Source organism: Papaver somniferum, unplaced genomic scaffold, assembly GCF_003573695.1.
Source record: "Papaver somniferum cultivar HN1 unplaced genomic scaffold, ASM357369v1 unplaced-scaffold_7, whole genome shotgun sequence".
Taxonomy (NCBI): domain Eukaryota; kingdom Viridiplantae; phylum Streptophyta; class Magnoliopsida; order Ranunculales; family Papaveraceae; genus Papaver; species Papaver somniferum.
This window is the reverse complement of record NW_020649859.1, coordinates 679,819-701,535: the sequence shown is the minus strand read 5'-3', so window position 1 is coordinate 701,535 and position 21,717 is coordinate 679,819. Positions and strand designations below refer to the sequence as shown.

The 21,717-nt window shown below is 36.0% G+C and overlaps 2 protein-coding genes across 2 annotated transcripts; one reads left to right on the top strand and one right to left on the bottom strand.

The window, feature by feature from the left end:
* The first annotated feature begins 470 nt into the window (after positions 1–470).
* Positions 471–10,585, top strand: LOC113343887 (serine/threonine-protein kinase EDR1-like). Its single transcript, XM_026587984.1, has 13 exons — positions 471–751; positions 884–1,316; positions 1,563–1,971; positions 2,071–2,111; positions 2,236–2,304; positions 2,387–2,487; positions 2,604–2,682; positions 2,775–2,873; positions 2,972–3,040; positions 7,472–7,521; positions 7,613–7,694; positions 7,892–7,986; positions 10,504–10,585. Exons 1-13 carry the CDS (start codon positions 471–473, stop codon positions 10,583–10,585), a joined length of 1,890 nt encoding a protein of 629 aa, XP_026443769.1.
* Positions 10,586–11,028: 443 nt separating this feature from the next.
* On the bottom strand, positions 11,029–14,262 carry LOC113343864 (peroxisomal membrane protein 13-like). The gene is made up of 5 exons (XM_026587968.1): positions 14,099–14,262; positions 13,244–13,492; positions 12,795–13,159; positions 12,042–12,134; positions 11,029–11,640 (listed from the first exon to the last, which is right to left on the bottom strand). Exons 1-5 carry the CDS (start codon positions 14,115–14,117, stop codon positions 11,422–11,424), a joined length of 945 nt encoding a protein of 314 aa, XP_026443753.1. The 5' UTR covers positions 14,118–14,262; the 3' UTR covers positions 11,029–11,421.
* Between the last annotated feature and the right edge of the window lie 7,455 nt (positions 14,263–21,717).

Below are 21,717 nucleotides of genomic sequence, written 5' to 3'. Positions count from 1 at the left end.
AGACAAGACAACCGATCAATAGCAGTATCCAGAACATGGAACTTGAAATTTTGGTACTAACGATAATATTTCAACCCTCTTTCTGTCTTTGCATGCATGATTCAGGTTATAGTAAATTAATATTCAAACTTGTATCTTTGTTTCTGTGGATATGCATGTTTAAAGAAAAAAACAAATATATTGGAATGAGCTAGAAACAAGATTCTTGTTCTCACCGGCTCCTTGTTGATCAGATGCATGCATGCATGCCCTCCCAGTCCAGAATAGAGGCACCATATATATATTGAAATGTATTATTTAATTTGTGTTTCTGAAAATAAGTAGTTTGATACTGCAAGCCTTCTTGTCACTCTATCTCAAAGTGTTATAACAAACCCTATCATTGACATGTGGATGACACTCCACTACGTGAACAATTGCTGAAGAAGATTCAAGAGCTTGAAATTATAGATGCCGACCTGAGTGAAGAAATGGCAACATTAACCTGTTGTGGAGCCAGTTCCGGCATAGGTGTTGATTCAGTTCAACGACCAGGACCAACCGCTTCATGTGTGGTTGGTCGTGACAAAACCGTGCCAACATGGAACAATGATGATTCAGCTTCATCCAAACATAAAGAGAGAAGTATCCATGAATGTCTAAACCATAGAAGCAGTAATTTAAATTTCACCGATAAACAATCATACAATATCTTGCAGTCAATGGGTCAGGCAATTCATATTTATGATGACAAAGGAGTGATTATTTACTGGTGAGTTTCTTTTTTCTTCTTCTTTTCTTTTTGAGTGATTTGATGGATCGGTTTGGGAATAATTTGAGGGTTCTGTAAATGTAAGTCGTAAATATGTTTAACAGGATATCCTCGGGTCTTCTTCTATTGCAGGAATCGGGCTGCTGAAGACCTGTATGGTTATTCTGCATCAGAAGCCGTTGGTCATAATGGCTTTGGCCTCATTGTTGAAAAGCATGCCTATGAAGAAGGAAAGGAAATAATTCTTAAAAATGCCATGGGGGAAAGCTGGACAGGACTGTTCCCAGTCATCAATAAACAAGGAAGACGATTTCGAGTTATGGAAACTACTTCCCCATTTTATGATGATTGTGGTACTTTGATTGGGTTTATTTCTGTAACTTGTGACTCACAGATCTTCCATGAAACTCAAACTACGTGTACTTCTGAAAGAGAACCTTCTAAGGAAGCTTCCTATGATCCTAACTCAATTCAGCTGTCTAAAAGGGGAGCACCGGTAACTAATGGTCTTATGTCCCAGCAGAAACCTTTTCAAGTTGCAATTCCTTCCAAGCTGTTTACTCTGGTATGTTTGATCCCTCGATTCTTATTGGATATAATTAAGATTACTTTTGTTCCACTCTCTTGATTGATCAATGGAACTATGAACCAGACATCAAGAATGATCCAAAGCTTAGGGTGGATAACGGGAACTTGTGCGAAAACCATGAAATATGAAATCCAAGGTGGAAATTGACGGTATGTTGATCGGCGAGGTTCCTTAGAAACCATTGTCTCTGAGCCGAGAAAGTGTGCCCAAGAGAAAATGCAGCAGGAAAGACTTTTTGGTGATTTTGGCGATGAGGATAAGATTGGAGACTGCAAAATCATCACTGGTAGGGTGGACGGCATATTCTTGCCGCGGGAAGGTGGCAGACAGGACACATCGATGACAAAGACTACCACCCATGGTATCTATCCCGCCATACGTCGTGAACTAAAGGATGACTTCCATCAACAGAAGAGTCAGGAAAGTAACCTATTTAGTGGAAGTAAAGCCTGTAGTTACTCATCATCTTCTAGTAACCGAAGCCATACAAGTAGTACGGTCACTAGTGGTAGTCGTAGTAGTAGCAGCACCAGCAGCAGTAGCACTCCTCGTTGCAGCGATATGGAGACAGACTCCTTGAGCTATGGCATCTTGTGGGGTGACTTGATACTTTGTGAACAAATTGGGACAGGTGCTAATTAAGCATTTGTTTTTGTTTGTTTATAATTTGATGATTTTTCATTTGTACGATTGTTTTTCCGATCATTGATTTCTGATTGATGGCTCTCAGGGTCATGTGCAACTGTGTATCATGGTCTTTGGTGTGGCTCGGTACGTTCTCTTTTATGTTTGCATTTGGCATTTCTTGCCTGCTTAGCCCTGGCATAGATTAGTAAGGATGATATATTTTCCATGGTGTTGGTTAGCAATATATATAATTGCTACTTTAACACAGGATGTTGCTGTAAAGGTATTTTCTGAATTTGAGTACTCAGAGGACTTGCTACGAACCTTCAGACACGAGGTAGTATATATTTTGAATTCAACCTAATTAGTTTTATTGCTTTCAAGATAAGATGACATTAAAATTATATATCTTCATAAAGGATTCACTTATGAAGAGGTTTCGGCATCCAAATGTTCTACTGTTTATGGGGGCAGTAACTTCAGCTAAGCATTTGTGCATTGTCACTGAGTTCCTCCCACGGTTCATGCTCCACTTTTATTTTGTCTACTTAAACTTCGTTGTGCTTTTTATTTTTAATAATAAGTTTTGATACCTTTCATACTGACATTAATGTGCATGAAATTTTTATGTTCCAGTGGGAGTTTGTTTCAGTTGCTTCGACGTAACCCTCCTGCTTTAGATTGGAAACGACGTGTTCTCATGGCTTTGGACATTGTAAGTGATCATGTTTGAACTATAGACTTCTTGATACAACTATCATATGTATGTCTGATCAACTTTTGCTTTCAATCATTCTATATATATAGGCACAAGGTTTGAATTATTTTCATTGTTACAACCCACCAATTGTTCATCGTAATTTGAAGTCATCAAATCTGTTGGTTGATAATAACTGGAAACTAAAGGTACGCGTCTTTTATTGCTCTTCTTTTTTTTGAAGAAGAATGCTCAATACATTGTAAAGCAGAGAAATAAATACTATCTATTCAACTTCTTGAATTAGATTGGGGATTTTGGTCTCTCACGGATCAAACATGCAACCTTTTTAACAACAAAGAGTGGAAAAGGAACGGTAACACATTTCAATATATACTCCTGAGTTCTTTTCTTTCCATCTTTGATTTTATGGGTAGTGTTTGTTGGTTAAACTTCAACATAGAAGTCACTAACAAGCTGGTTAGGACAAGATTAGGAAATTGATGTAATCCTAAGGGAATTAGAAGTCATCTAGTTCTAAGAAAAGGAAAGACATGTAATAAGGTAATAAGACTAGGAAAAAGAATTCATAGTTCTATATATATATGATCACCAAAGTTGTGGTTGATCATAAGAGCAAGATTAGAGCTTGTGTTTAGTTTTGAGAGATTTTCTAAACATCAATAAAGAGAGTTGTCGTTATATAAGCTAAGTTTCATCTTGAAGTTGCCATTAATTGGTATCAGAGCTTGTTTCTGAGCCATGGAAAACGAAATCACTATTGTGGGTGCAAAACAGTTCACGCCACCATCAATACAAGTTCCAATCCTCAACGCCACAAACTACACAGTATGGTCCATGAGAATGAAGGTACTGATGAAAATCTACAAAATTTGGGAAACAATTGATCCTGATACATTGGACCCAGACAAAAACAATTTTGCCATTGGATTACTCTTTCAAGCAATACCAGAATGTCTTGTTCTACAAGTTGGTGAGCAAGAAACTTCAAAGAAAATTTGGGATGCAATAAAGGCACGTAATCTCGGAGCTGATCGAGTTAAAGAAGCCCGTCTGCAAACCTTAATGTCTAAATTTGAAAGAGTGAAGATGAAAGACACTGATACTATTGATAGCTTTGCAGGAAAGTTATCAAAGATAGCCTCAAAAGCTGCGTCACTTGGACAATCCATTGATGAAGATAAACTGGTAAAGAAGTTTCTCAATAGTTTACCAAGATCCAAGTATATTCATATCATAGCTTCTCTCGAACAAGTCTTAGATTTAAAGAAGACTAGCTATGAAGATATAATTGGAAGATTGAAAGCATATGAAGAGAGAATCCTTGATGACGAAAACAATGGAGAAACTCAAGGAAAACTCTTGTACACAAACTCTTACCAACAAAACTCTGCGATAAGAGGAAGAGGTCGTGGAAGAGGTGGTAGAGTAAATAGAGGCCGAGGAAGGGGAGGAAGGTTTAACTCACAAGACAGAACAGCAAATCAAATTGATCACAACCAAGGAAAGGAAAAGAAGGACAGATCAAAAATTATTTGTTACAGATGTGATAAACCAGGACACTTCTCCTTTGTATGCCCTGAAAGAATACAAAAGATGGAAGAAGCAAACAAGAATGAAACAAGGGAAGCAGATACAACTCTTTTCATGCACGAAGTTGTATTCTTAAACGAAGGGAAACTAATACCAAAGAACTACGAATCAAAGGTTGGAGAAGAAGGAATCTGGTATTTAGATAACGGAGCCAGCAACTACATGACTGGTAAGAAACATTATTTCTCTGAACTCAATGAGAAAATCAAAGGACAAGTGAAGTTTGGGGATGGATCTTCTGTAGAAATTGAAGGGAAATGATCAATTCTATTTCAGAGCAAGACCGGAGAACAGAAGCTTGTCACAAACATCTACTTCATCCCAAACTTACAAAGCAACATTCTAAGTTTAGGACAAGCTACAGAAGTTGGATGTGATGTTAGAATGCGACAAGATTATCTAACAGTTCATGACCCAAGTGGAAGACTTTTAGTTAGAGTCTCACGCTCACAGAATAGACTCTACAAGATAATTCTCATGATTGGAAGGCCATTGTGTCTGAATATGAGACTAGAAGATCAGACATGGAAGTGGCATGCAAGATTAGGACACATAAGCTTTAGAACTTTAAAGGCAATGTCTCAGAACAAGATGGTTCGAGGACTACCACAGATAAACGATGAATCAAGGATCTGTGAATCATGTTTAGTTGGGAAACAAACGCGTCAAGGTTTTCCAAAAGCAACAACATTCAGAGCCTCAAAGCCATTAGAGCTTCTTCATGCTGATTTATGTGGTCCTATTACACCACAACAAAACGGAGTGGTGCAGAGAAGAAACCGAACTCTAATGGAGATGACGAGATGTTCATTAAAAGCCATGCAGGTACCTAATTATCTATGGGGAGAAGCTGTACGACACTCCACATACCTAATAAACAGGATACCTACGAAAGCTCTGAAAGACGTGACTCCATATGAAAGTTTGCGAAAGAGAAAACCAAACATAGATCATTTAAGAGTGTTTGGTTGCAAAGCATACGCAAAAGTTGATTCTGCAACTCTTAAGAAACTGGATGATCGATCTCAGACTCTTGTGCATCCACGAATGTTTCACATGAGATGGGGTCAAGCAATTGATGAAGGCGAAGGACCCATAATTATCAATACCAATGGAAACAATGATGTTAATCAAGAAGAAGAAGAGAATATTGAAAACACTGAGAATAACGTAGAAGAAGAAGAAGAAAACCAAGAAGCTCAAGCTATCCCACCACTGCGAAAATCAACAAGACAGACTCAAAAGCCACAATATCTGGAGGATTATGTTCTTCAAGCTGCAGAAGAATGTGAGGTTATGCTACTTTCTGTTAATGATGAACCAAGGAATTTTCAGGAAGCAAAGGTCTCGACTAAATGGACACAAGCATGTAGAGAAGAAATTATTTCAATCAACAGAAACAAGACTTGGTTTCTAGTTGATAAGCCAGGTGGGGTAAAAGTGATTGGCCTCAAGTGGATCTTCAAGGTTAAAAGAAATGCTGATGGAACTATTAACAAATATAAGGCAAGACTTGTATCTAAGGGATACGTTCAAGAATCAGGCATAGAATTTGATGAAGTTTTCGCACCAGTTGCTAGACTAGAGACAATTCGTCTCTTAATAGCAGAAGCAACATCAAACTCATGGGAAATTCACCACTTAGACGTTAAGACAACATTCTTACATGGTGAATTGCGAGAAGATGTGTATGTTGAACAACCAGAAGGTTTTGAAGTAAAAGGACAAGAGCATAAGGTTTATAAGTTATCAAAAGCTCTATATGGTCTAAGACAAGCTCCTCGAGCCTGGAATACAAAGTTAGATCAAATCTTAAGAGAAATCATATTTGTTAAGTGCTCTAAAGAAACATCAGTATACAGAAGAGAAGAAAAGGGAACGCTTCTTGTGATTGCAGTTTATGTAGATGATCTATTTTTGACTGGCAACTCGCTTAAGGTGATCAATGAGTTCAAGAGAGAAATGTCATCAAATTTTGAGATGTCAGACCTCAGAAAACTCACTTATTACCTTGGAATAGAAGTCCATCAAGGAGTAGATGGGATTCAGATTAAACAAGAAGCTTATGCAAGGAGAATTCTGAAAGAAGCAAGACTTGAAACTTGTAATCCAACTAAGATACCAATGGAGTTTGGACTTAAAGTTTCAAAGGCACAAGAAGAAGCAGAGATTGATCCAACGAGTTATAGAATAAATGTTGGATGCCTAAGATACTTATTACACACAAGACCAGATTTGGCTTTCTCTGTGGGAGTAGCAAGCCGTTATATGCAGAGTCCACGCAAGTCTCATGGTGATGTAATAAAGCAGATATTGAGATATCTAAGAGGAACAATCAGCTGTGAATTGAAGTATGGTCGAGGAGGATCAAAAGGAATTGTTGGGTATAGTGACAGCAGTCATAATATTGACCAAGATGATGGAAAAGGTACAACTGGTCATATATTTTATCTAGGTGAAGCACCTATTACATGGTGCTCACAGAAGCAAGACACAGTAGCTTTGTTGTCATGCGAAGCTGAGTTTATGGCCGCAACAGAAGCAGCTAAATAATCAATATGGCTTCAAGAACTGTTGGGTGAAATCAAAGGAAGAGAAACTAAAAAAGTTCTCATCAAGATTGATAATAAGTCTTCAATTGCACTCACTAAAAATCCAGTGTTTCATGGGAAGACGAAACACATTCACAAAAGGTATCATTTCATACGAGAATGTATCGAGAAGGAGATCATCAACGTTGAACACATACCAGGAACTGAGCAGAAAGCAGATATATTGACAAAGGCATTAGCTCGGATCAAGTTTGAAGAAATGAGACAACTGATTGGAGTACAAGATATGTCACGGGTAAGGTTGAAGCTTAACGGGGAGAATGTTGGTTAAACTTCAACATAGAAGTCACTAACAAGCTGGTTAGGACAAGATTAGGAAATTGATGTAATCCTAAGGGAATTAGAAGTCATGTAGTTCTAAGAAAAGGAAAGACATGTAATAAGGTAATAGGAATAGGAAAAGGAATTCATAGTTCTATATATATATGATCACCAAAGTTGTGGTTGATCATAAGAGCAAGATTAGAGCTTGTGTTTAGTTTTGAAAGATTTTCTAAACATCAATAAAGAGAGTTGTCTTTATATAAGCTAAGTTTTATATTGAAGTTGCCATTAGTATTACATTTTCTTTTTTTCTACAGCCGCAATGGATGGCTCCAGAGGTTATACGTAATGAGCCGGCGGATGAGAAATATGCTCTAATTCTTTTAATTATATAATTTGGCCGTTCATTTTCACGTTCATATATTATCTTATTAACTAATGCACGGAAAACTTTATAGATGTGATGTGTATAGCTTTGGAGTTGTATTGTGGGAGCTTGCCACCGGAAAAATTCCTTGGGACGGTCTGACTCCAACGCAGGTATTCTGTTCTTCCGCTACGTACAGATAATTCCATGTTCATGCAATAACTACTTCCCTGGCCGCTTTTTCTCACATATTAAGAAACTTCCAGTTTCCAAATTTTTTTCAAACTCACCTACGCCTGTATAAAGCGAACAGAGGCTGTATCATATGACACTGCAGAACTATCTACAGTTTTGGGAGTGCATTATGCAGGTGATTGCTGCTGTAGGGTTCATGGACCAAGGAATTGAGATCCCAAAAAATATCGACCCACAATGGGCATCTCTCATCAAGACTTGCTTGCACATGTGCATTCTTTTCTACAGAAGTGTTATTATCATTTTTTTATTTTGGTATGTTTTGTAAAAATGGAGGTAGTAGGTTATTTTGTGTCCCCATCGAATCCAATTTAGATTCACAACACAAACATGTAGGGCAATCTCATTTTGTTTAGTAGGAATTACCTATAGGTACTAATATAGTGGTATTAGTTAGTGGCAGGTCCACCCACTAAAGCCCAGAAATCGGAGGTCCATAATTTAAAAAAAAAAACATAAAAATGGACCCAATTTGTTAAGCCCAGGTCCTGTACACGTGCGGAACCTATTAAGTAGATATTCAGATTTCCCAAAATAGCCTTCTACTATAACACAAATATAATCTAGGTATTTTCATTTTTCTTTTCATGCTCAGATCCGTTATTCTCTCTCCCTCTCATCTTCTTTGCTACTTCCTCTTACGAAATCTTCTGTCCAATTCATTTTTCTATGAAGATTGCTTACGAATATCTTTCGTGGTTTCCAGGTAATCTTCTCTCCATTTTTTATTTTTTTTTGTTTCTCAACTGAAACATGAAGATCTGATCGAGTTCGTGACGTTTTCAACTTCTTATAATGGATGCTTGATTGTTCTTTTAGGGTTTTTAATATCTAATCGTTTTATGAATGCTTGGTTGTTTATTTTATTTTTATGAAAATAGTTCAGATTTAGATGAATAATCACGTTTTTTATTCATTTCTTCAGTAGATTTGATTATATCAGTTTCATCCTGTTGGTTTTAGATTTGTTTGAGTTTGTTTTTGTGTATGAATCGACAGTACATATCTGCAGTACTGACAAAAACCTAGCTTTACAAACTTTTTTTATTTGATTCACAATTACATATACAAAATATATAAATAAAAGTGTTTCAATTCTGTTTTTGCATATATTCGTTAGTTGTTTTTGACATATAACTGATTTTTAGATTATGAATCAGCAGTACATATATGACATACTGAAAAATACTGCTTTGATTTTGTTAGTTTTTTATACTATTATCACTTTTTTTTGTCTGATCCAGAAGTATATATATGAAATACTGAAATAAAAGTGTTCAGATTCTGATTTTTCATATATACATTCATTACTGCTTTGGTTTGTTATTATTTCTTATAGAATTTTATCACTTTTATTGTTTAACCCAGGAGTACATATATGGAATACTGAGATAAAAGCTTTTCAGAAGTACATATACGTCATACTGGAAAACATTGCTTTTGATTTTCTCACTTTTCAGAAGTACATATATGGCATACTGAAAATACTGAAGTACATAGATGGCATACTGAAAATTTTGTTAATTTTTATGGTTTTGTTGCCTTTTTTTTGTTTTATCCAGAAGTACGTATATGGAATACTGAAATACAAGAGTTTCAAAAGTACATATATAGCATACTGAAAAATATTGCAGTACATATATGGCATACCGAAGAATATTGATTTGATTTTTTTTATTTTTTTTTATAGTTTTATTACTTTTTTGTTTGATCCAGAAGTACATATATGAAATACTGAAATAAATGTGTGCAATTCCGTTTGAACAGATTCATTACTTATTTTTGACATGAAATTGATTTTTAAGTTATGAATCAGCAGTACGTATATGGTATACTGAAAATTACTGCTTTGATTTTGCTATTTTTATAGTTTTATCTTCTTCTTCTCCTTTTTAATTCAGAAGTACATATATGGGATACTGAAACAAAAGTGTTTCAATTCTGTTTTTTCATAGATTCATGACTTTTCTTTGACATGCAGTTGATTTTTAGATTATGAATGCAGTAGTACATATATGACATACTGAAAAATACTGCTTTGATTTGGTTTTGGATTCTCTGAAATCGATTTCCGAATGTTATAGCCTAATAAATATTGTGTTTGTATGGGAAATTAAAGGAGAAATGAGAGTGTGGGATACAAGTCTATTTGCTAGTTTGTTTGTTTTTTTTAAAATAGTTTTATCATTTTTTTGTATAATCCAGAAGTACGTATCTGAAATACTGAAATAAAAGTGTTTCAGTACTGTAATTTTATAGATTCATTACTTGTTTTTGACATGCAGTTGATTTTTAGATTATGAATCAGCAGTACAGATATGGAATACTGAAACATACTGCGTTGATTTTGTTATTCTTTATAGTTTTATAAAAAAAAATTGATCCACAAGTATATGTATATGGAGTACTGAAATACTGAAATAAAAGTGTTCGATTCTGTTTTTCATAAACTTATTACTTGTTTTTAACATCCATTTGTTTTTTAGATTATAGATCAGCAGTACATATATGGAATACTGAAAAATCTGTTGTTTCACACGTATTTATTTGTAGGGTATAGTAGTCATTTTCTTGATTTAAAAACTTTGGACCTTAGAGTAAAGATAAAATCCGGTCAGACCCTACTATAAATAACTATATGGGCCTAGGACCAAACAACAAATTTTCCTTTTGTTTACCTTTCCAGTTTCTACTTGGTTCTTATGATTTTTGCATTTGACCCTTCAGCGACCCAAAATGCCGGCCAACATTCGGTAAGCTACTGGAAAAGCTGAATGCTATGCGGAGATATTATTTCGCTCCTAATTAGCAAGGGTGCGAACTGTAGAAGTGTTATTCAGGTGTAAGATTAAGACTGGGTTTTGTTAAAGTGTCTAGGAGATTACCAGTATCCATAAACACTTGGGTAGCTGCCTCTAGATCTTCTTTGGGTCATGGGACTCATGGCATTTGTGTCCACTCTAAAAATTTAAGGCAGGCGAGTGACATGCAAGAAACTCGCAGGTAAGTCTCAAGTTGCCAAGCAAAAGCTGAACACCCAGTCATTAGTTGAACAGCCAGCAAAAAGCAATCTATATGCTTACGGTTTATGGTGACTCCTGAGCCAGTAGTCAGTACCAACTGAAGAAATTCTGCAGCAATGAAAATCGCCAAGGCTTCAGATATAGAGTTTTAACTATTGCCCACTGGCAACTAACAATAGCGATGCAACATTTTCTGTTTTCTTTCAGTTGGATTTATTATATCTTTGAGTATACTGAACTCCAATAATGTATAATAATAAACTAAGAAGATACCACCTTTCCCATGCTATTGATTTTTTGTTACTTCCATTTTGATCATTGAATACCGACACACACACAAGCCACCAATCCATAAGAGTTGGTATCTTCTATGTTACATCACATTTTTGAAGCTCAACAAAAGAGAGAAATCGAGAGACCGAGAAAAGAGAAAAAGCAAGAAAAGGCTTTGAGATTTTGGTTTCCTTCACTTGTAAATATCTCCATGTCGACCCAATCTTTTGATGCAAACACGGAGCAGTACAAGTTGTACCCATCTTCTAACACCTTTTCATCTTGCATTCAATTCTGTAGCTGAATATTTGAGGCCGAGAGCAGTATCAATCACATGTCTCTGTTTGAATCAGTTTCCCCAGACATTGTCCCAGTTCCCACCATTTGGAGCACCCTTTGGTCCTTCGATGTAATGTTGGCCACCACCGTTTCCTTGATTGTATGGGCCAGGAACAGGAAGTCCATCTGGACCTGGAGGATGAACTTTGCGGGGCTTCGTTCTAATCCCGAGTACTCTTAATACAAACCTTGCAAGCTCGCCATATAATACACCAGATCGATCAAATAGCTGCAGTCACATAAGAAGCAGTTTATGTCGACATCAGTAGATAGATAAATTATAGCATCATGTAAGAAATTACAATTACTTGACACCATTAGTTAAGTTTGTTATGTCATTGTTTTGGCGGAACTTAGTTATTCTAGTAGTATAGCACTGTGTATCAGTGTATGTCTAGGTCAATTATTTTGGAGATGCTGCAAATTTTGCAACCAACGGGCCTGGTATGGAAGTCTTCTTTTAAAAAGCAACATTCCTATCCAATTAAGATCCTAGACCCCAGATCTATGAACTCGACCATAATGATCTAAGAGTAACTTGATGTATCCAAGTTGTGTCTAAGTTCATCCATTACACTACTTCAATAATCTAGAGAGATAAAATAAGAAAACAAAAAATGAGGCATATACCTGAAGAAGAGCGGACATGAACAAATGGAATGCCTGGGTGTTTTGATCTATGAGGATGGAAATCCGGCCAAAAAATGTCACCACACCTTGCATCTGCAACAGCAAACAAAGTACAATAATTAGAGATCATAAAGCAAGAGTAAAAAAAAACACTCAGAGATAATGCAGAAAATTTCCTGCTCCAGAATAAGCAGTGTGGGTAATTATTTCAATGTATCCAAAGGGACATAATACTACTACGATGCAATGGTTATTTTTTTGGTTAGAACCAGAAAAAAGAAAGAGTTCATTAGACCACCGTCTATACTAATGCCACCAACAATCAGCCCAAGAGCACAGCCCAAGCAAGGATCTAAATAACAGATTTTTTATGTTCTACCTAATCACTAACTGAGAATTTGTGAGCTTTAAATACAGCTAAACGAGAAAAAAAAAATAAATGAACCGGTAACTTGACCATCCATTGAAGGGTCTAGAGTTGTATATCTGAAGTGGTCTTACATAACCTAAAACAGTGTACACCAATAACTGAACATATCCAAGATAGATAATTTATCTAGACAAGAGAAGACACGAAACAGCACAAAATCAAGAATATCATGCAGCTCAACTAGTAGAACAAAGAGACTAAACAACTATCTAGCGTAAATAGAATCTCAAGGGAGGAGATGCAAAAAACAAATTTGAGTTGTATTTTTTCGTTTCTCGGGTGAGCAAACTAATTAACAAGAAGAAATAGGATATGTGTCTTACCACTCGTAGGAAAGAAATCCAGAAGCTAGGGGGTTGAGGAGGAGCACCACCATATGGATTATTTGGATCTTGATCCCCATATGGACCACCCATGCCGCCCATGCCCATCCCCCCCATCCCGTAACCACCCATTTGACCCCCTAAACCACCACCGTACATTCCACCACCACCATACATTCCACCACCTGATCCGTACAGCCCACCGCCATACCCACCTCTATTATACATACTACTACCACCGTACATTCCACCACCATAAGTTGATCCTAACCCACCTCCTAATCCACCATATGTTGTTCCTAATCCACCACCATACATTCCGGATGTGCCATATCCAGAGCCATAAGTTTGACCCGAATTATACCCTGCATTGACAACCAAATCATAGTGTTCATTAGATGCGTATGATAAGAGTAATCGCCAAGGAAATTAATAGTAAAAATATTTACCTCCAACTCCAGTTCCATAGGTGTTCATTCCAGTGTTAGGCTCCCAAGGCCTTGAGGGCACTGGCCTTGCTAGAGGTGTTCTATTTACGGCGGCACTCTTATCAGCTGCTGTTACAATTTCTCCAGGTCTTGAAGTACCTGAAGCCTCAACAACATCACTTGTGCTACCAGGTGTTGGAGGTTTAAACGGTGGGGGGGCAGAAGATGTTGGTCCAGCTCTTTCCCAAGGTTTTGGTGGAGGACTACTACCTGCAATGGAAAAAAAATCGGAAGATGAATGTTATTTAGATATAAAGGATAAACTTGTATTTGAAGCAGGGCACACAAGATATGATATGAAATACCCTAGACCAGCGAGTTTTCTATAATTCTGCATCTTTACTAATTGTAATCATCAAATGAATTAGAATAAGCTTCACAGACAAAAAAACTTCCAACTCTGTTAATCAAAACATCCACAACAATCACCAAAACCAGAAACTAACCCTAACAATTTCAACAATCAAGAACTACCAAAAAAACCAAAGCTTCTCAAAAGTCACTAATCAAACCCTATTATGATACACATCAAAAGGAGCTTAATTTTTCACAAATCACCTCTATTGGATCTAAATCCCTAATTATAAATTCCACGCAAACAAAAATAAAATAAAATTTACCTAACTAACAACCACAAGATTAAACCCTTCCGATTACATCAACGAAGAAACTAAACAAACCCTATGATTTATCTACCATTGAATTACCAAAACCCCATGAAAAAAAAACCATAATTATCCGGAAAAAAAAAAGATATATAACTCAGAAAACCACCATCAAAATTGAAGATGAATCAAAAACAAAATCGTCACTTACCTTGTGGTTTATTGTCCATTGTAGTAGTCGCAGAGAAGCGACATACAACGGTGGAGTTTGTGTCTTGAAAACTACGATTTTTCAGAGATATAGATGAAGAAAACGGACAGTGAGAGGAAAATAATAAAGACGGATATTTCTTCTTTTCTTTTTAATTTTCTGGACCTTGTAATGAATGACGACTATATTTATTTTATTTTATTTTATTTTTTATATTTATCGAAAAGTTTGAGGTGAGGAGGATTTTTCAGCCCTGTCTTATCTCTTGGTTTACTTAACGAATTATGTGATAATAACGAACTTTGAGTATTTTAATGCAAAGAGGATTAGTAGTATTAATCCATGTAATGTAATGGCATATGCTGATCCACACGATTACACTACTACTGATAACCTGTTTGTTTGACAACTAGAAGCTTCTCCTTACGAGGAACCAGAAACCAGAAATAGAAACTTTTTCTTTCACAACGCGTTTGGATACGCGTCCAAAAAGTAAGAAGTTAGTTTGGTTTTAAAATTTCAAAACGATTTTTATAAGTAATAAGGTGGACTTTTTGCAAAATAATTTTGTTTCTGATTTTTAGATTTGATTCTCGATTTAGAGATTAGTGCAGTAATTTGTACGAATTTAAAACCATAATTCCTAATAATGATTTTCTTTTTTTTTTTCATTGAACCATTTTCCTAATAACGATGTTCGATCTGTACACCAAGATCGAACTCCGCTTCAAAAAAATAAATAAAAGATCGAACTCGATTCTTTGCTTAGCAGGCTGGTTGGGCTGAATTATCCGTAGCTGGTCGGCTCAAATTATTTGATGACGATACAGCCAAAGGCTGTGTTCTAGGCAGTTTCACTTGTGGGACACCCAAAATTCACACCCTTCACATTTTCATTTTGATTTCTCTCCTATAAATTATTTGGCAGACACGCTCTAATCATCAGTCCACACGCTTTCCTTGAACAATAACATACCTTATTTTCTCATCGTAGGCACTTGCTTAGAATCAAGCCAATAACTGATATCTCATAATGATTTAGCGGATGTCATTATTGTAATATAGTGGTAAAGTCTTTAGAGCGTCCACGATCATGAAATAAGGTAAAAGAGGAAATTATTGTTTGGTCCGTTTTTAGGTGGTCCCACAACTAACTGTTTGATTGAAACAGCCAGAAAAACCATTTCCTGTTTGGTCCATAATTATTTGAAAATATAAAATGAACAAAATTACCCTTTCGTATTATTTTAGTATTAGTTTCCGTAACTTTTCTATTTCTATAATTATTTGACTTCATGCTTTCTAATAAACTCTAAACTTCCTACTTATATCCTCGTAGGAGATCATCTGTTTGATGAATTATCAGGTGTTTGGCAATGCTTTTTGTAGATTCGAGTTCATTCTTAAAAGTGAGCACACAAGAAAAAATTCATTATTATGATCAAAACACAGAGTTCATTCTTTCAAATGAATATTCAATGAGAGTTCATTATTATGAACAAAAATCAGAGTCCATTCTTTCAAATGAACGCCCAATCAAAGTTCATTCTTATGAATAAAAATCAGAGTTCATTCGTCAAAATGGACACCTATCAAAAACAAACTGATTCAAACCTAGAACAGAGTTCATTCTTTCGAATGAACACCTAATAAATCAAGATCTAAAACAGAGTTCATTCTTTAACATGAACATACAACAAAAATTCATAAAAAACAGAGTTCAGTCTTTCGAATGAACATTATTATCAATATCTAAAACAGCGTTCATTCATTAACATGAACACACAACAAAAATCAGAGTTCATTTTTTTGAATGAACACCTAATACAAAGTTTTAAAAATAGAGTTCAGTCTTTAAATCTTCATCATCTTCAGCAACAACAATTATAGCAGAGAAGAAGAACACAAAAAATCTTCATCGTCAAAAACCTAGAAAAAACGGAAGTAGAAGAATTATTTTCATCATCATCATCATCATAAAGCAAAAAGAAGAAAAAAAAAATAGATCTGAAAATAGAGGAGAGGAAAAATAAATCTGAAAATGATTCCATTTTCTCTTAATAATTGAGTATATATATGGTCCCAAAAGAATATTTCTCCCACTACCAAAAGACAATTATATCATCCATGACGCCATCACGTGTGAGTATTATCCATCCTAGGACCAAACAATGATTTCTATGACCAAACAACAATATATATTTTAAAAAAGAACCAAACAGACAGTTGACTAGGTCAACAATTGACAAATTAAGGAATGTTAGTTTTGTTCGCCGTATGAATTCTTTTAACAGGTCAGCTGATCATACCATGGTTTTTCGTTAGCACAGATCATGCTTTTGTTGAATCATTAAATCGTTGTGTTCCTTGATGCCACTGTATGCCCATTCTAAATAGATATATGTGTATCCTTATGGGCTGAGCTATAGTTTCTCACTGTCCCTGTTTGAATTCGGTAAATTCCGTACCTATTGGGTTATTAAATTTTCTCTGTCTGAGCGTAGCCATTTCTGTTCTGGTATGAAGTTGGAAGTAAAAGATTGATCAATGATAGATTAATTAACCAACAAAATATCGCAATTGGGGATGGGTTGAAATTTTTTTTAAGGATCAGCCAGAGATGATAATGGTAAAGATAACAAAAGAATCAGAGCATCATAAATCTATTACTTGAAAGACTGACCCGGGGAATACAGAGGTGAAGGCGATAGAAATACGGAAGAGAGAGAGCTGTAACTAGAGCTCTTAATCGCGTTTTGAGGGAAGTTAATAACATTGAGACTCGTGCATATATATATATATATTTGCTGTAATAAAGTGAAATAGATAATGTGGTTCTGGAAATTTCGTAGAATAATAGAAGCAGCCGGAATGTGCATTCCGGTTTTGGAGGGGTGTACAAATTTGGACCCGAAGGACATCCTTATGCCGTCTTCTCTGTTCTTCTCTTATACATCCATATGTCTATTTGCAAGATTATTTAGAGAAAAATGCACCATTTGTAATCATTATGTTCAGTGCTTGGACTAGTCTCGCTTTTTCCCAAGTAATTACTCAACGAAGTCACACCATTAAACAAGAAAAAAGATGTACTCCCTCCGTTCCTTTTTAATAGATGGTTTCCATATATAAATGTTTCAAAAAAAAAAATAAGTTGGTTTCTTAATTGGGAAAGTCAAATGTTACTTTAATTTTCTGAGACCACTTTTCTCTCAACTTCTTTTGATAACAAGTGTCATGTGGATCATTTCACTTTACTTCTTTTACTGACAAGTGTCATGAGGACTATTTCACTTCACTTCTTTTATTGACAAGTGTCATGAGGACCAGTTTCATTGATTAGTTCTCTTAATTTCCTTAAATTTCTCCAAAAACAAAACCAGCCTATTAAAAAAAACGGAGGAAGTAGTATACTACTGCTAGCACCACTTAAACGTGTGTTGGTAAATTGCGGGTATAATACTTTGGTTAATCCAGAGGCGAATGTATAATGAACGGACGTTTGGTGGGGTGGACGTTATATCAACGCCCCACACATGCGAAATTTATAAGACGCCTAATACCAGGTGGACTTAATTCTCGCGTCCGATGGGCGGACGTTATATGTTCGCCCAGTTCGGTCGGCCTTTATCTGTGTCTATTACGAGACGCTAAGTATACCACAACCTCCTATTAGATGCACATTGTACCTCCGTTCGAGCAAATATAGTCCCCCTCCGGATTTTGTATTAGATTTGGCCCCAAACCCGGAAAATCCAACCAAATTTAGTTACCCACCGCATCATTGCGATTAGCTTTTTGACCAAATTTGTGTTTGCTCCATCTTTTGCTCCGTAATTGTGGATGCTCTTAGGTGACTATATCAATGACTTTTAAACTCGTTAATACCAAATTCCTTAGCAATTAAAAGAAGAAAAAAATAGTGATAATAAATTGTCACTATCACACTGTTTACAAGCGACTATGAACATACCTGCATTAACCCATCAATTGTATAGAAACATTGTTTATAATAGGGGTGAGAAATGAATGGGTGGATGTAGATTTTGTTCAACCGTGTCAAATCAATCAAAGTGGTAGATTTGAAATTGTCACCCACGTCCATTCCATTCCCCGCTGGATTAGACATCTGCGGGTGGGCGGATGCAACGATTTCTACGTAGCAAAGAGTAACATAACGCTTTTTCAAAAACCAAAATTAAATATTCATGGATATGAAGGCCTCTTATCAATCCAAAATTGATACTTCAATTCTGAAATATCTTTGAGGATCCTTAATGCATTTTAATAGAATACTATATATATATTATCTATCAACGGATGGGTGATGTTCCACCCGCTTTCAACCCGTGAAACTAAGGGTTTCAAAAATCCACTCACATCCAACCCGTCGATAAATAGATTTGGTTGGTAAAATCCGCGGATTTGGGTGTTTTGCTCACTCCCCTTGTTTACAATTACTTGGATATTCTAAGAAACGGAGAAGAATTCAATAGCTTGATAGTACTTATCGACTAAGACATTGAATATAGGGTGGATGGGGTATAATAGATTAGAATATGGACCATAAATTAGATGGTGCAAAGGTTGAGATTTCGAAATCTTTGGCCATCTATGTTGACACACCGAGAAGCCTCTAAGGCAATAACATGTGTCATAGGTTTGTCTTTAAACCATCTTTTTGGCTACCGACAACATACAAGTACATATTGTTGTGGACCAGTAGTTTCCAACAAAGGGATCGATTCAAAATATCTCTTAAGAAATGATGAATAACCATCTGAATGAGAAAAACTTTCAGCTGACGGCTAACTCCTTCTTTCGGACTCAAATATGTAGAAGCTTTTGTTCTCCTCCATGTGGTTTGCATACCTTCTGTAATGATCGAAGAGCTTGTTGGGGAAATTGGTACACCGAGAAGAGCAGAACAAAGAATCACAAAGGGAAATTGATGATTTGAACCTAACACGAAGAAGTAACAAAGAGACAGAAGATAAAGAACCACACAACCACAACACAAGATATATGTGGTTCGCCTTTAACTATTGCATCCACGGCTAACACCACCACACAAAATATTCATTATAATCAAAGACCACCGCATGTTCTTTCGCACAACCCGCAAAACAAGACCCATATCAAAGAGTTACTAAGACATACATGAGACACTATTGAGAAACTTTAGAAATCAAATCTCTAAACTATTCTTTAAACCAGACTCGTATCTTCTCTTATGCACCTTCTTCATGGTTTCTAGTAACAGAGGATAAACATGGAAATACTCTAGAAACTAGGCTTAAGGCTTTACACTAGAACGACCAAAATCCTCTCTCTACAAAATTTTCTCCCACGTTGATATTAACCTTCACGGTAGCACTCGACCCTCCAGAAAAAGAGACCAAAACTCTAAGAACAAGGTTTTACCACTCTTCTGGGTTGAATTACTTAACATTTTTAGTTCGAATCCTTTTATATAGAAAACACAAACTTGACCCATAACAAAACTTAACTTTAGGAAAAATATTTCCTAACTTGGATCTTAATTAGTTTCTAACTTTAGGAACAAGTTTTCCTAAGATATAGTTTAACTAAAAACTCCAACTATTGACCACGGGCTAATTAAACTTACAATTCTCCATATCGGATCATGCTTTCAATCATGAGACGATCAGAAAAAGAATCACCTCCTTCTGATTGCATACCATCTCTATATTCCAAAAGAATTACTTTGAAACTCACATCGGACATTCATCTTCATGGAACCATCCACTCAACCAAATCAACATGACGTTGATGAAAGTATTTAAAGCATCTTCTTCTTGAAGAACATTCGTGGAACTTCCATGTTTATTAAACACCATGAAAATCTTTAATCGCCACCAATAATGAATCCTTGCACAAACTCTATCATTGATCACCAAGAAAACCATCCATATAAATCAACGCGCTAGCTCTACTTAACCAGTAAGCATATTCAACTTTAACCCAGAAATGAAGAATTAGCTTCACTATCATACTTTGGCACATGTCATGGTAACCGTATATCTGGAACAAACCGTTATATATCTCCATTATGATTAACAGGCTTAATCACTTGAGAGATTCTCAAATCTATCACCAATCTGACATACTCTTTACCACCATCATACCCAACTTTGATGGACTTGCTTGTACATGATAGCTTACGTACTCATCCTTTCTTAAAACTTTGTAATCCATTCTTTATAATGTATGGTTACTAAAACCCTTGAAGAAGTATATATGAATTCCACCTGATTGAACTTTATTATGCGTCCCAAACTACATCATAGAAGCCAAACACAGAACATAAACTTCTACCAAGTTGAATCTTTGAATTGTAAATCATATCACAAATCCATCTTTGTGTGAACACGAGTTAAAACATTATATTCAAGACATATTTCTCTATTACAATAAACTGTAGTTCAATTCGAGATTCAATCATACTCGTCCATATAAGACTCTCTGATATCAATTGTTGGGAAAATTGGTACCTCGAGCACAATGAAACACGGGATCCCAAAGGGAAATTGGTGAATTCAACCAAATAGGAGAAATAAGAAATAGACATAAACTAAAGACGCACACAACCACAATACAAGATATACATGGTTCACATTTACATGATACATCCACGACCAACACCACCAGAGAAATTTCTATTAGAATCAAAGACCATTACATGCACTTTCTGCAAACCCATAAAAGAAGACCTATATCGAGGAGTTACCAAGACATACATGAGACACCATTGATAAACCTTATGTAGAAATAAACTATCTAAACCATTCTTTAAAATAGCCTCGTATCTTATTTTTCGTACCTTCTTGATGGTTGCTGGTAACAGAGGATAAATATGGAAACACTCTAGAAACTTGGTCCCAAAATCCTACAAGTTTTCTCTCACATTGATATTGACCTTGACGGTGGCACTCGACCCTCCTAACAAAGATACCAAAAACTTAAGCACAAGGTTTTACCACTCTTATAGGTTGGTGTTTGTACCCAGAAATATTTCCAGGCACAGATTACGATTGATTTGATTATGATGTAAGTTAAGGTTAATCACACGAAACAAACAAGAATAACAAAGACATGAATTTAACGTGGATCAGAAAGTTTTTCCTACATCAACGGACGAATCCCCATAGGGAATGATATTTTATTGATGTATGGATTACAATGATTTCTGATCCATTTTAGGGTTTGATGTTGTATTTTCGTGTATCTTGGCGCCCTCATTAGGGTTGAGATTCCCCTCTATTTATACAGTTGGATATATGGGTTAAACCTAATCTCGAGATAAACTTCATATGGAAGTAACTTGACTAGCAAGATATCTGGAATGCTCCAGAACTTTCTCCGCGTCGACTTGGTCAACAAGTAATCCAAAAATTTCTAGAACTTCTTGGAGGATTCTGGCACTTGATCAGTGGAAAAGGACCAAGCAGTCATGGACCAGCGGATTTGACAGATGGGCCTTGACTTTGACCAGTGGGTTGACTTTCTGATGTTGGCTGCATTTTGACTGCGGCTGCCGATCTTTGAGTGTCAAGACTTACTGGCAAACTAGCTTGAACGATTGACATGCATAGTAG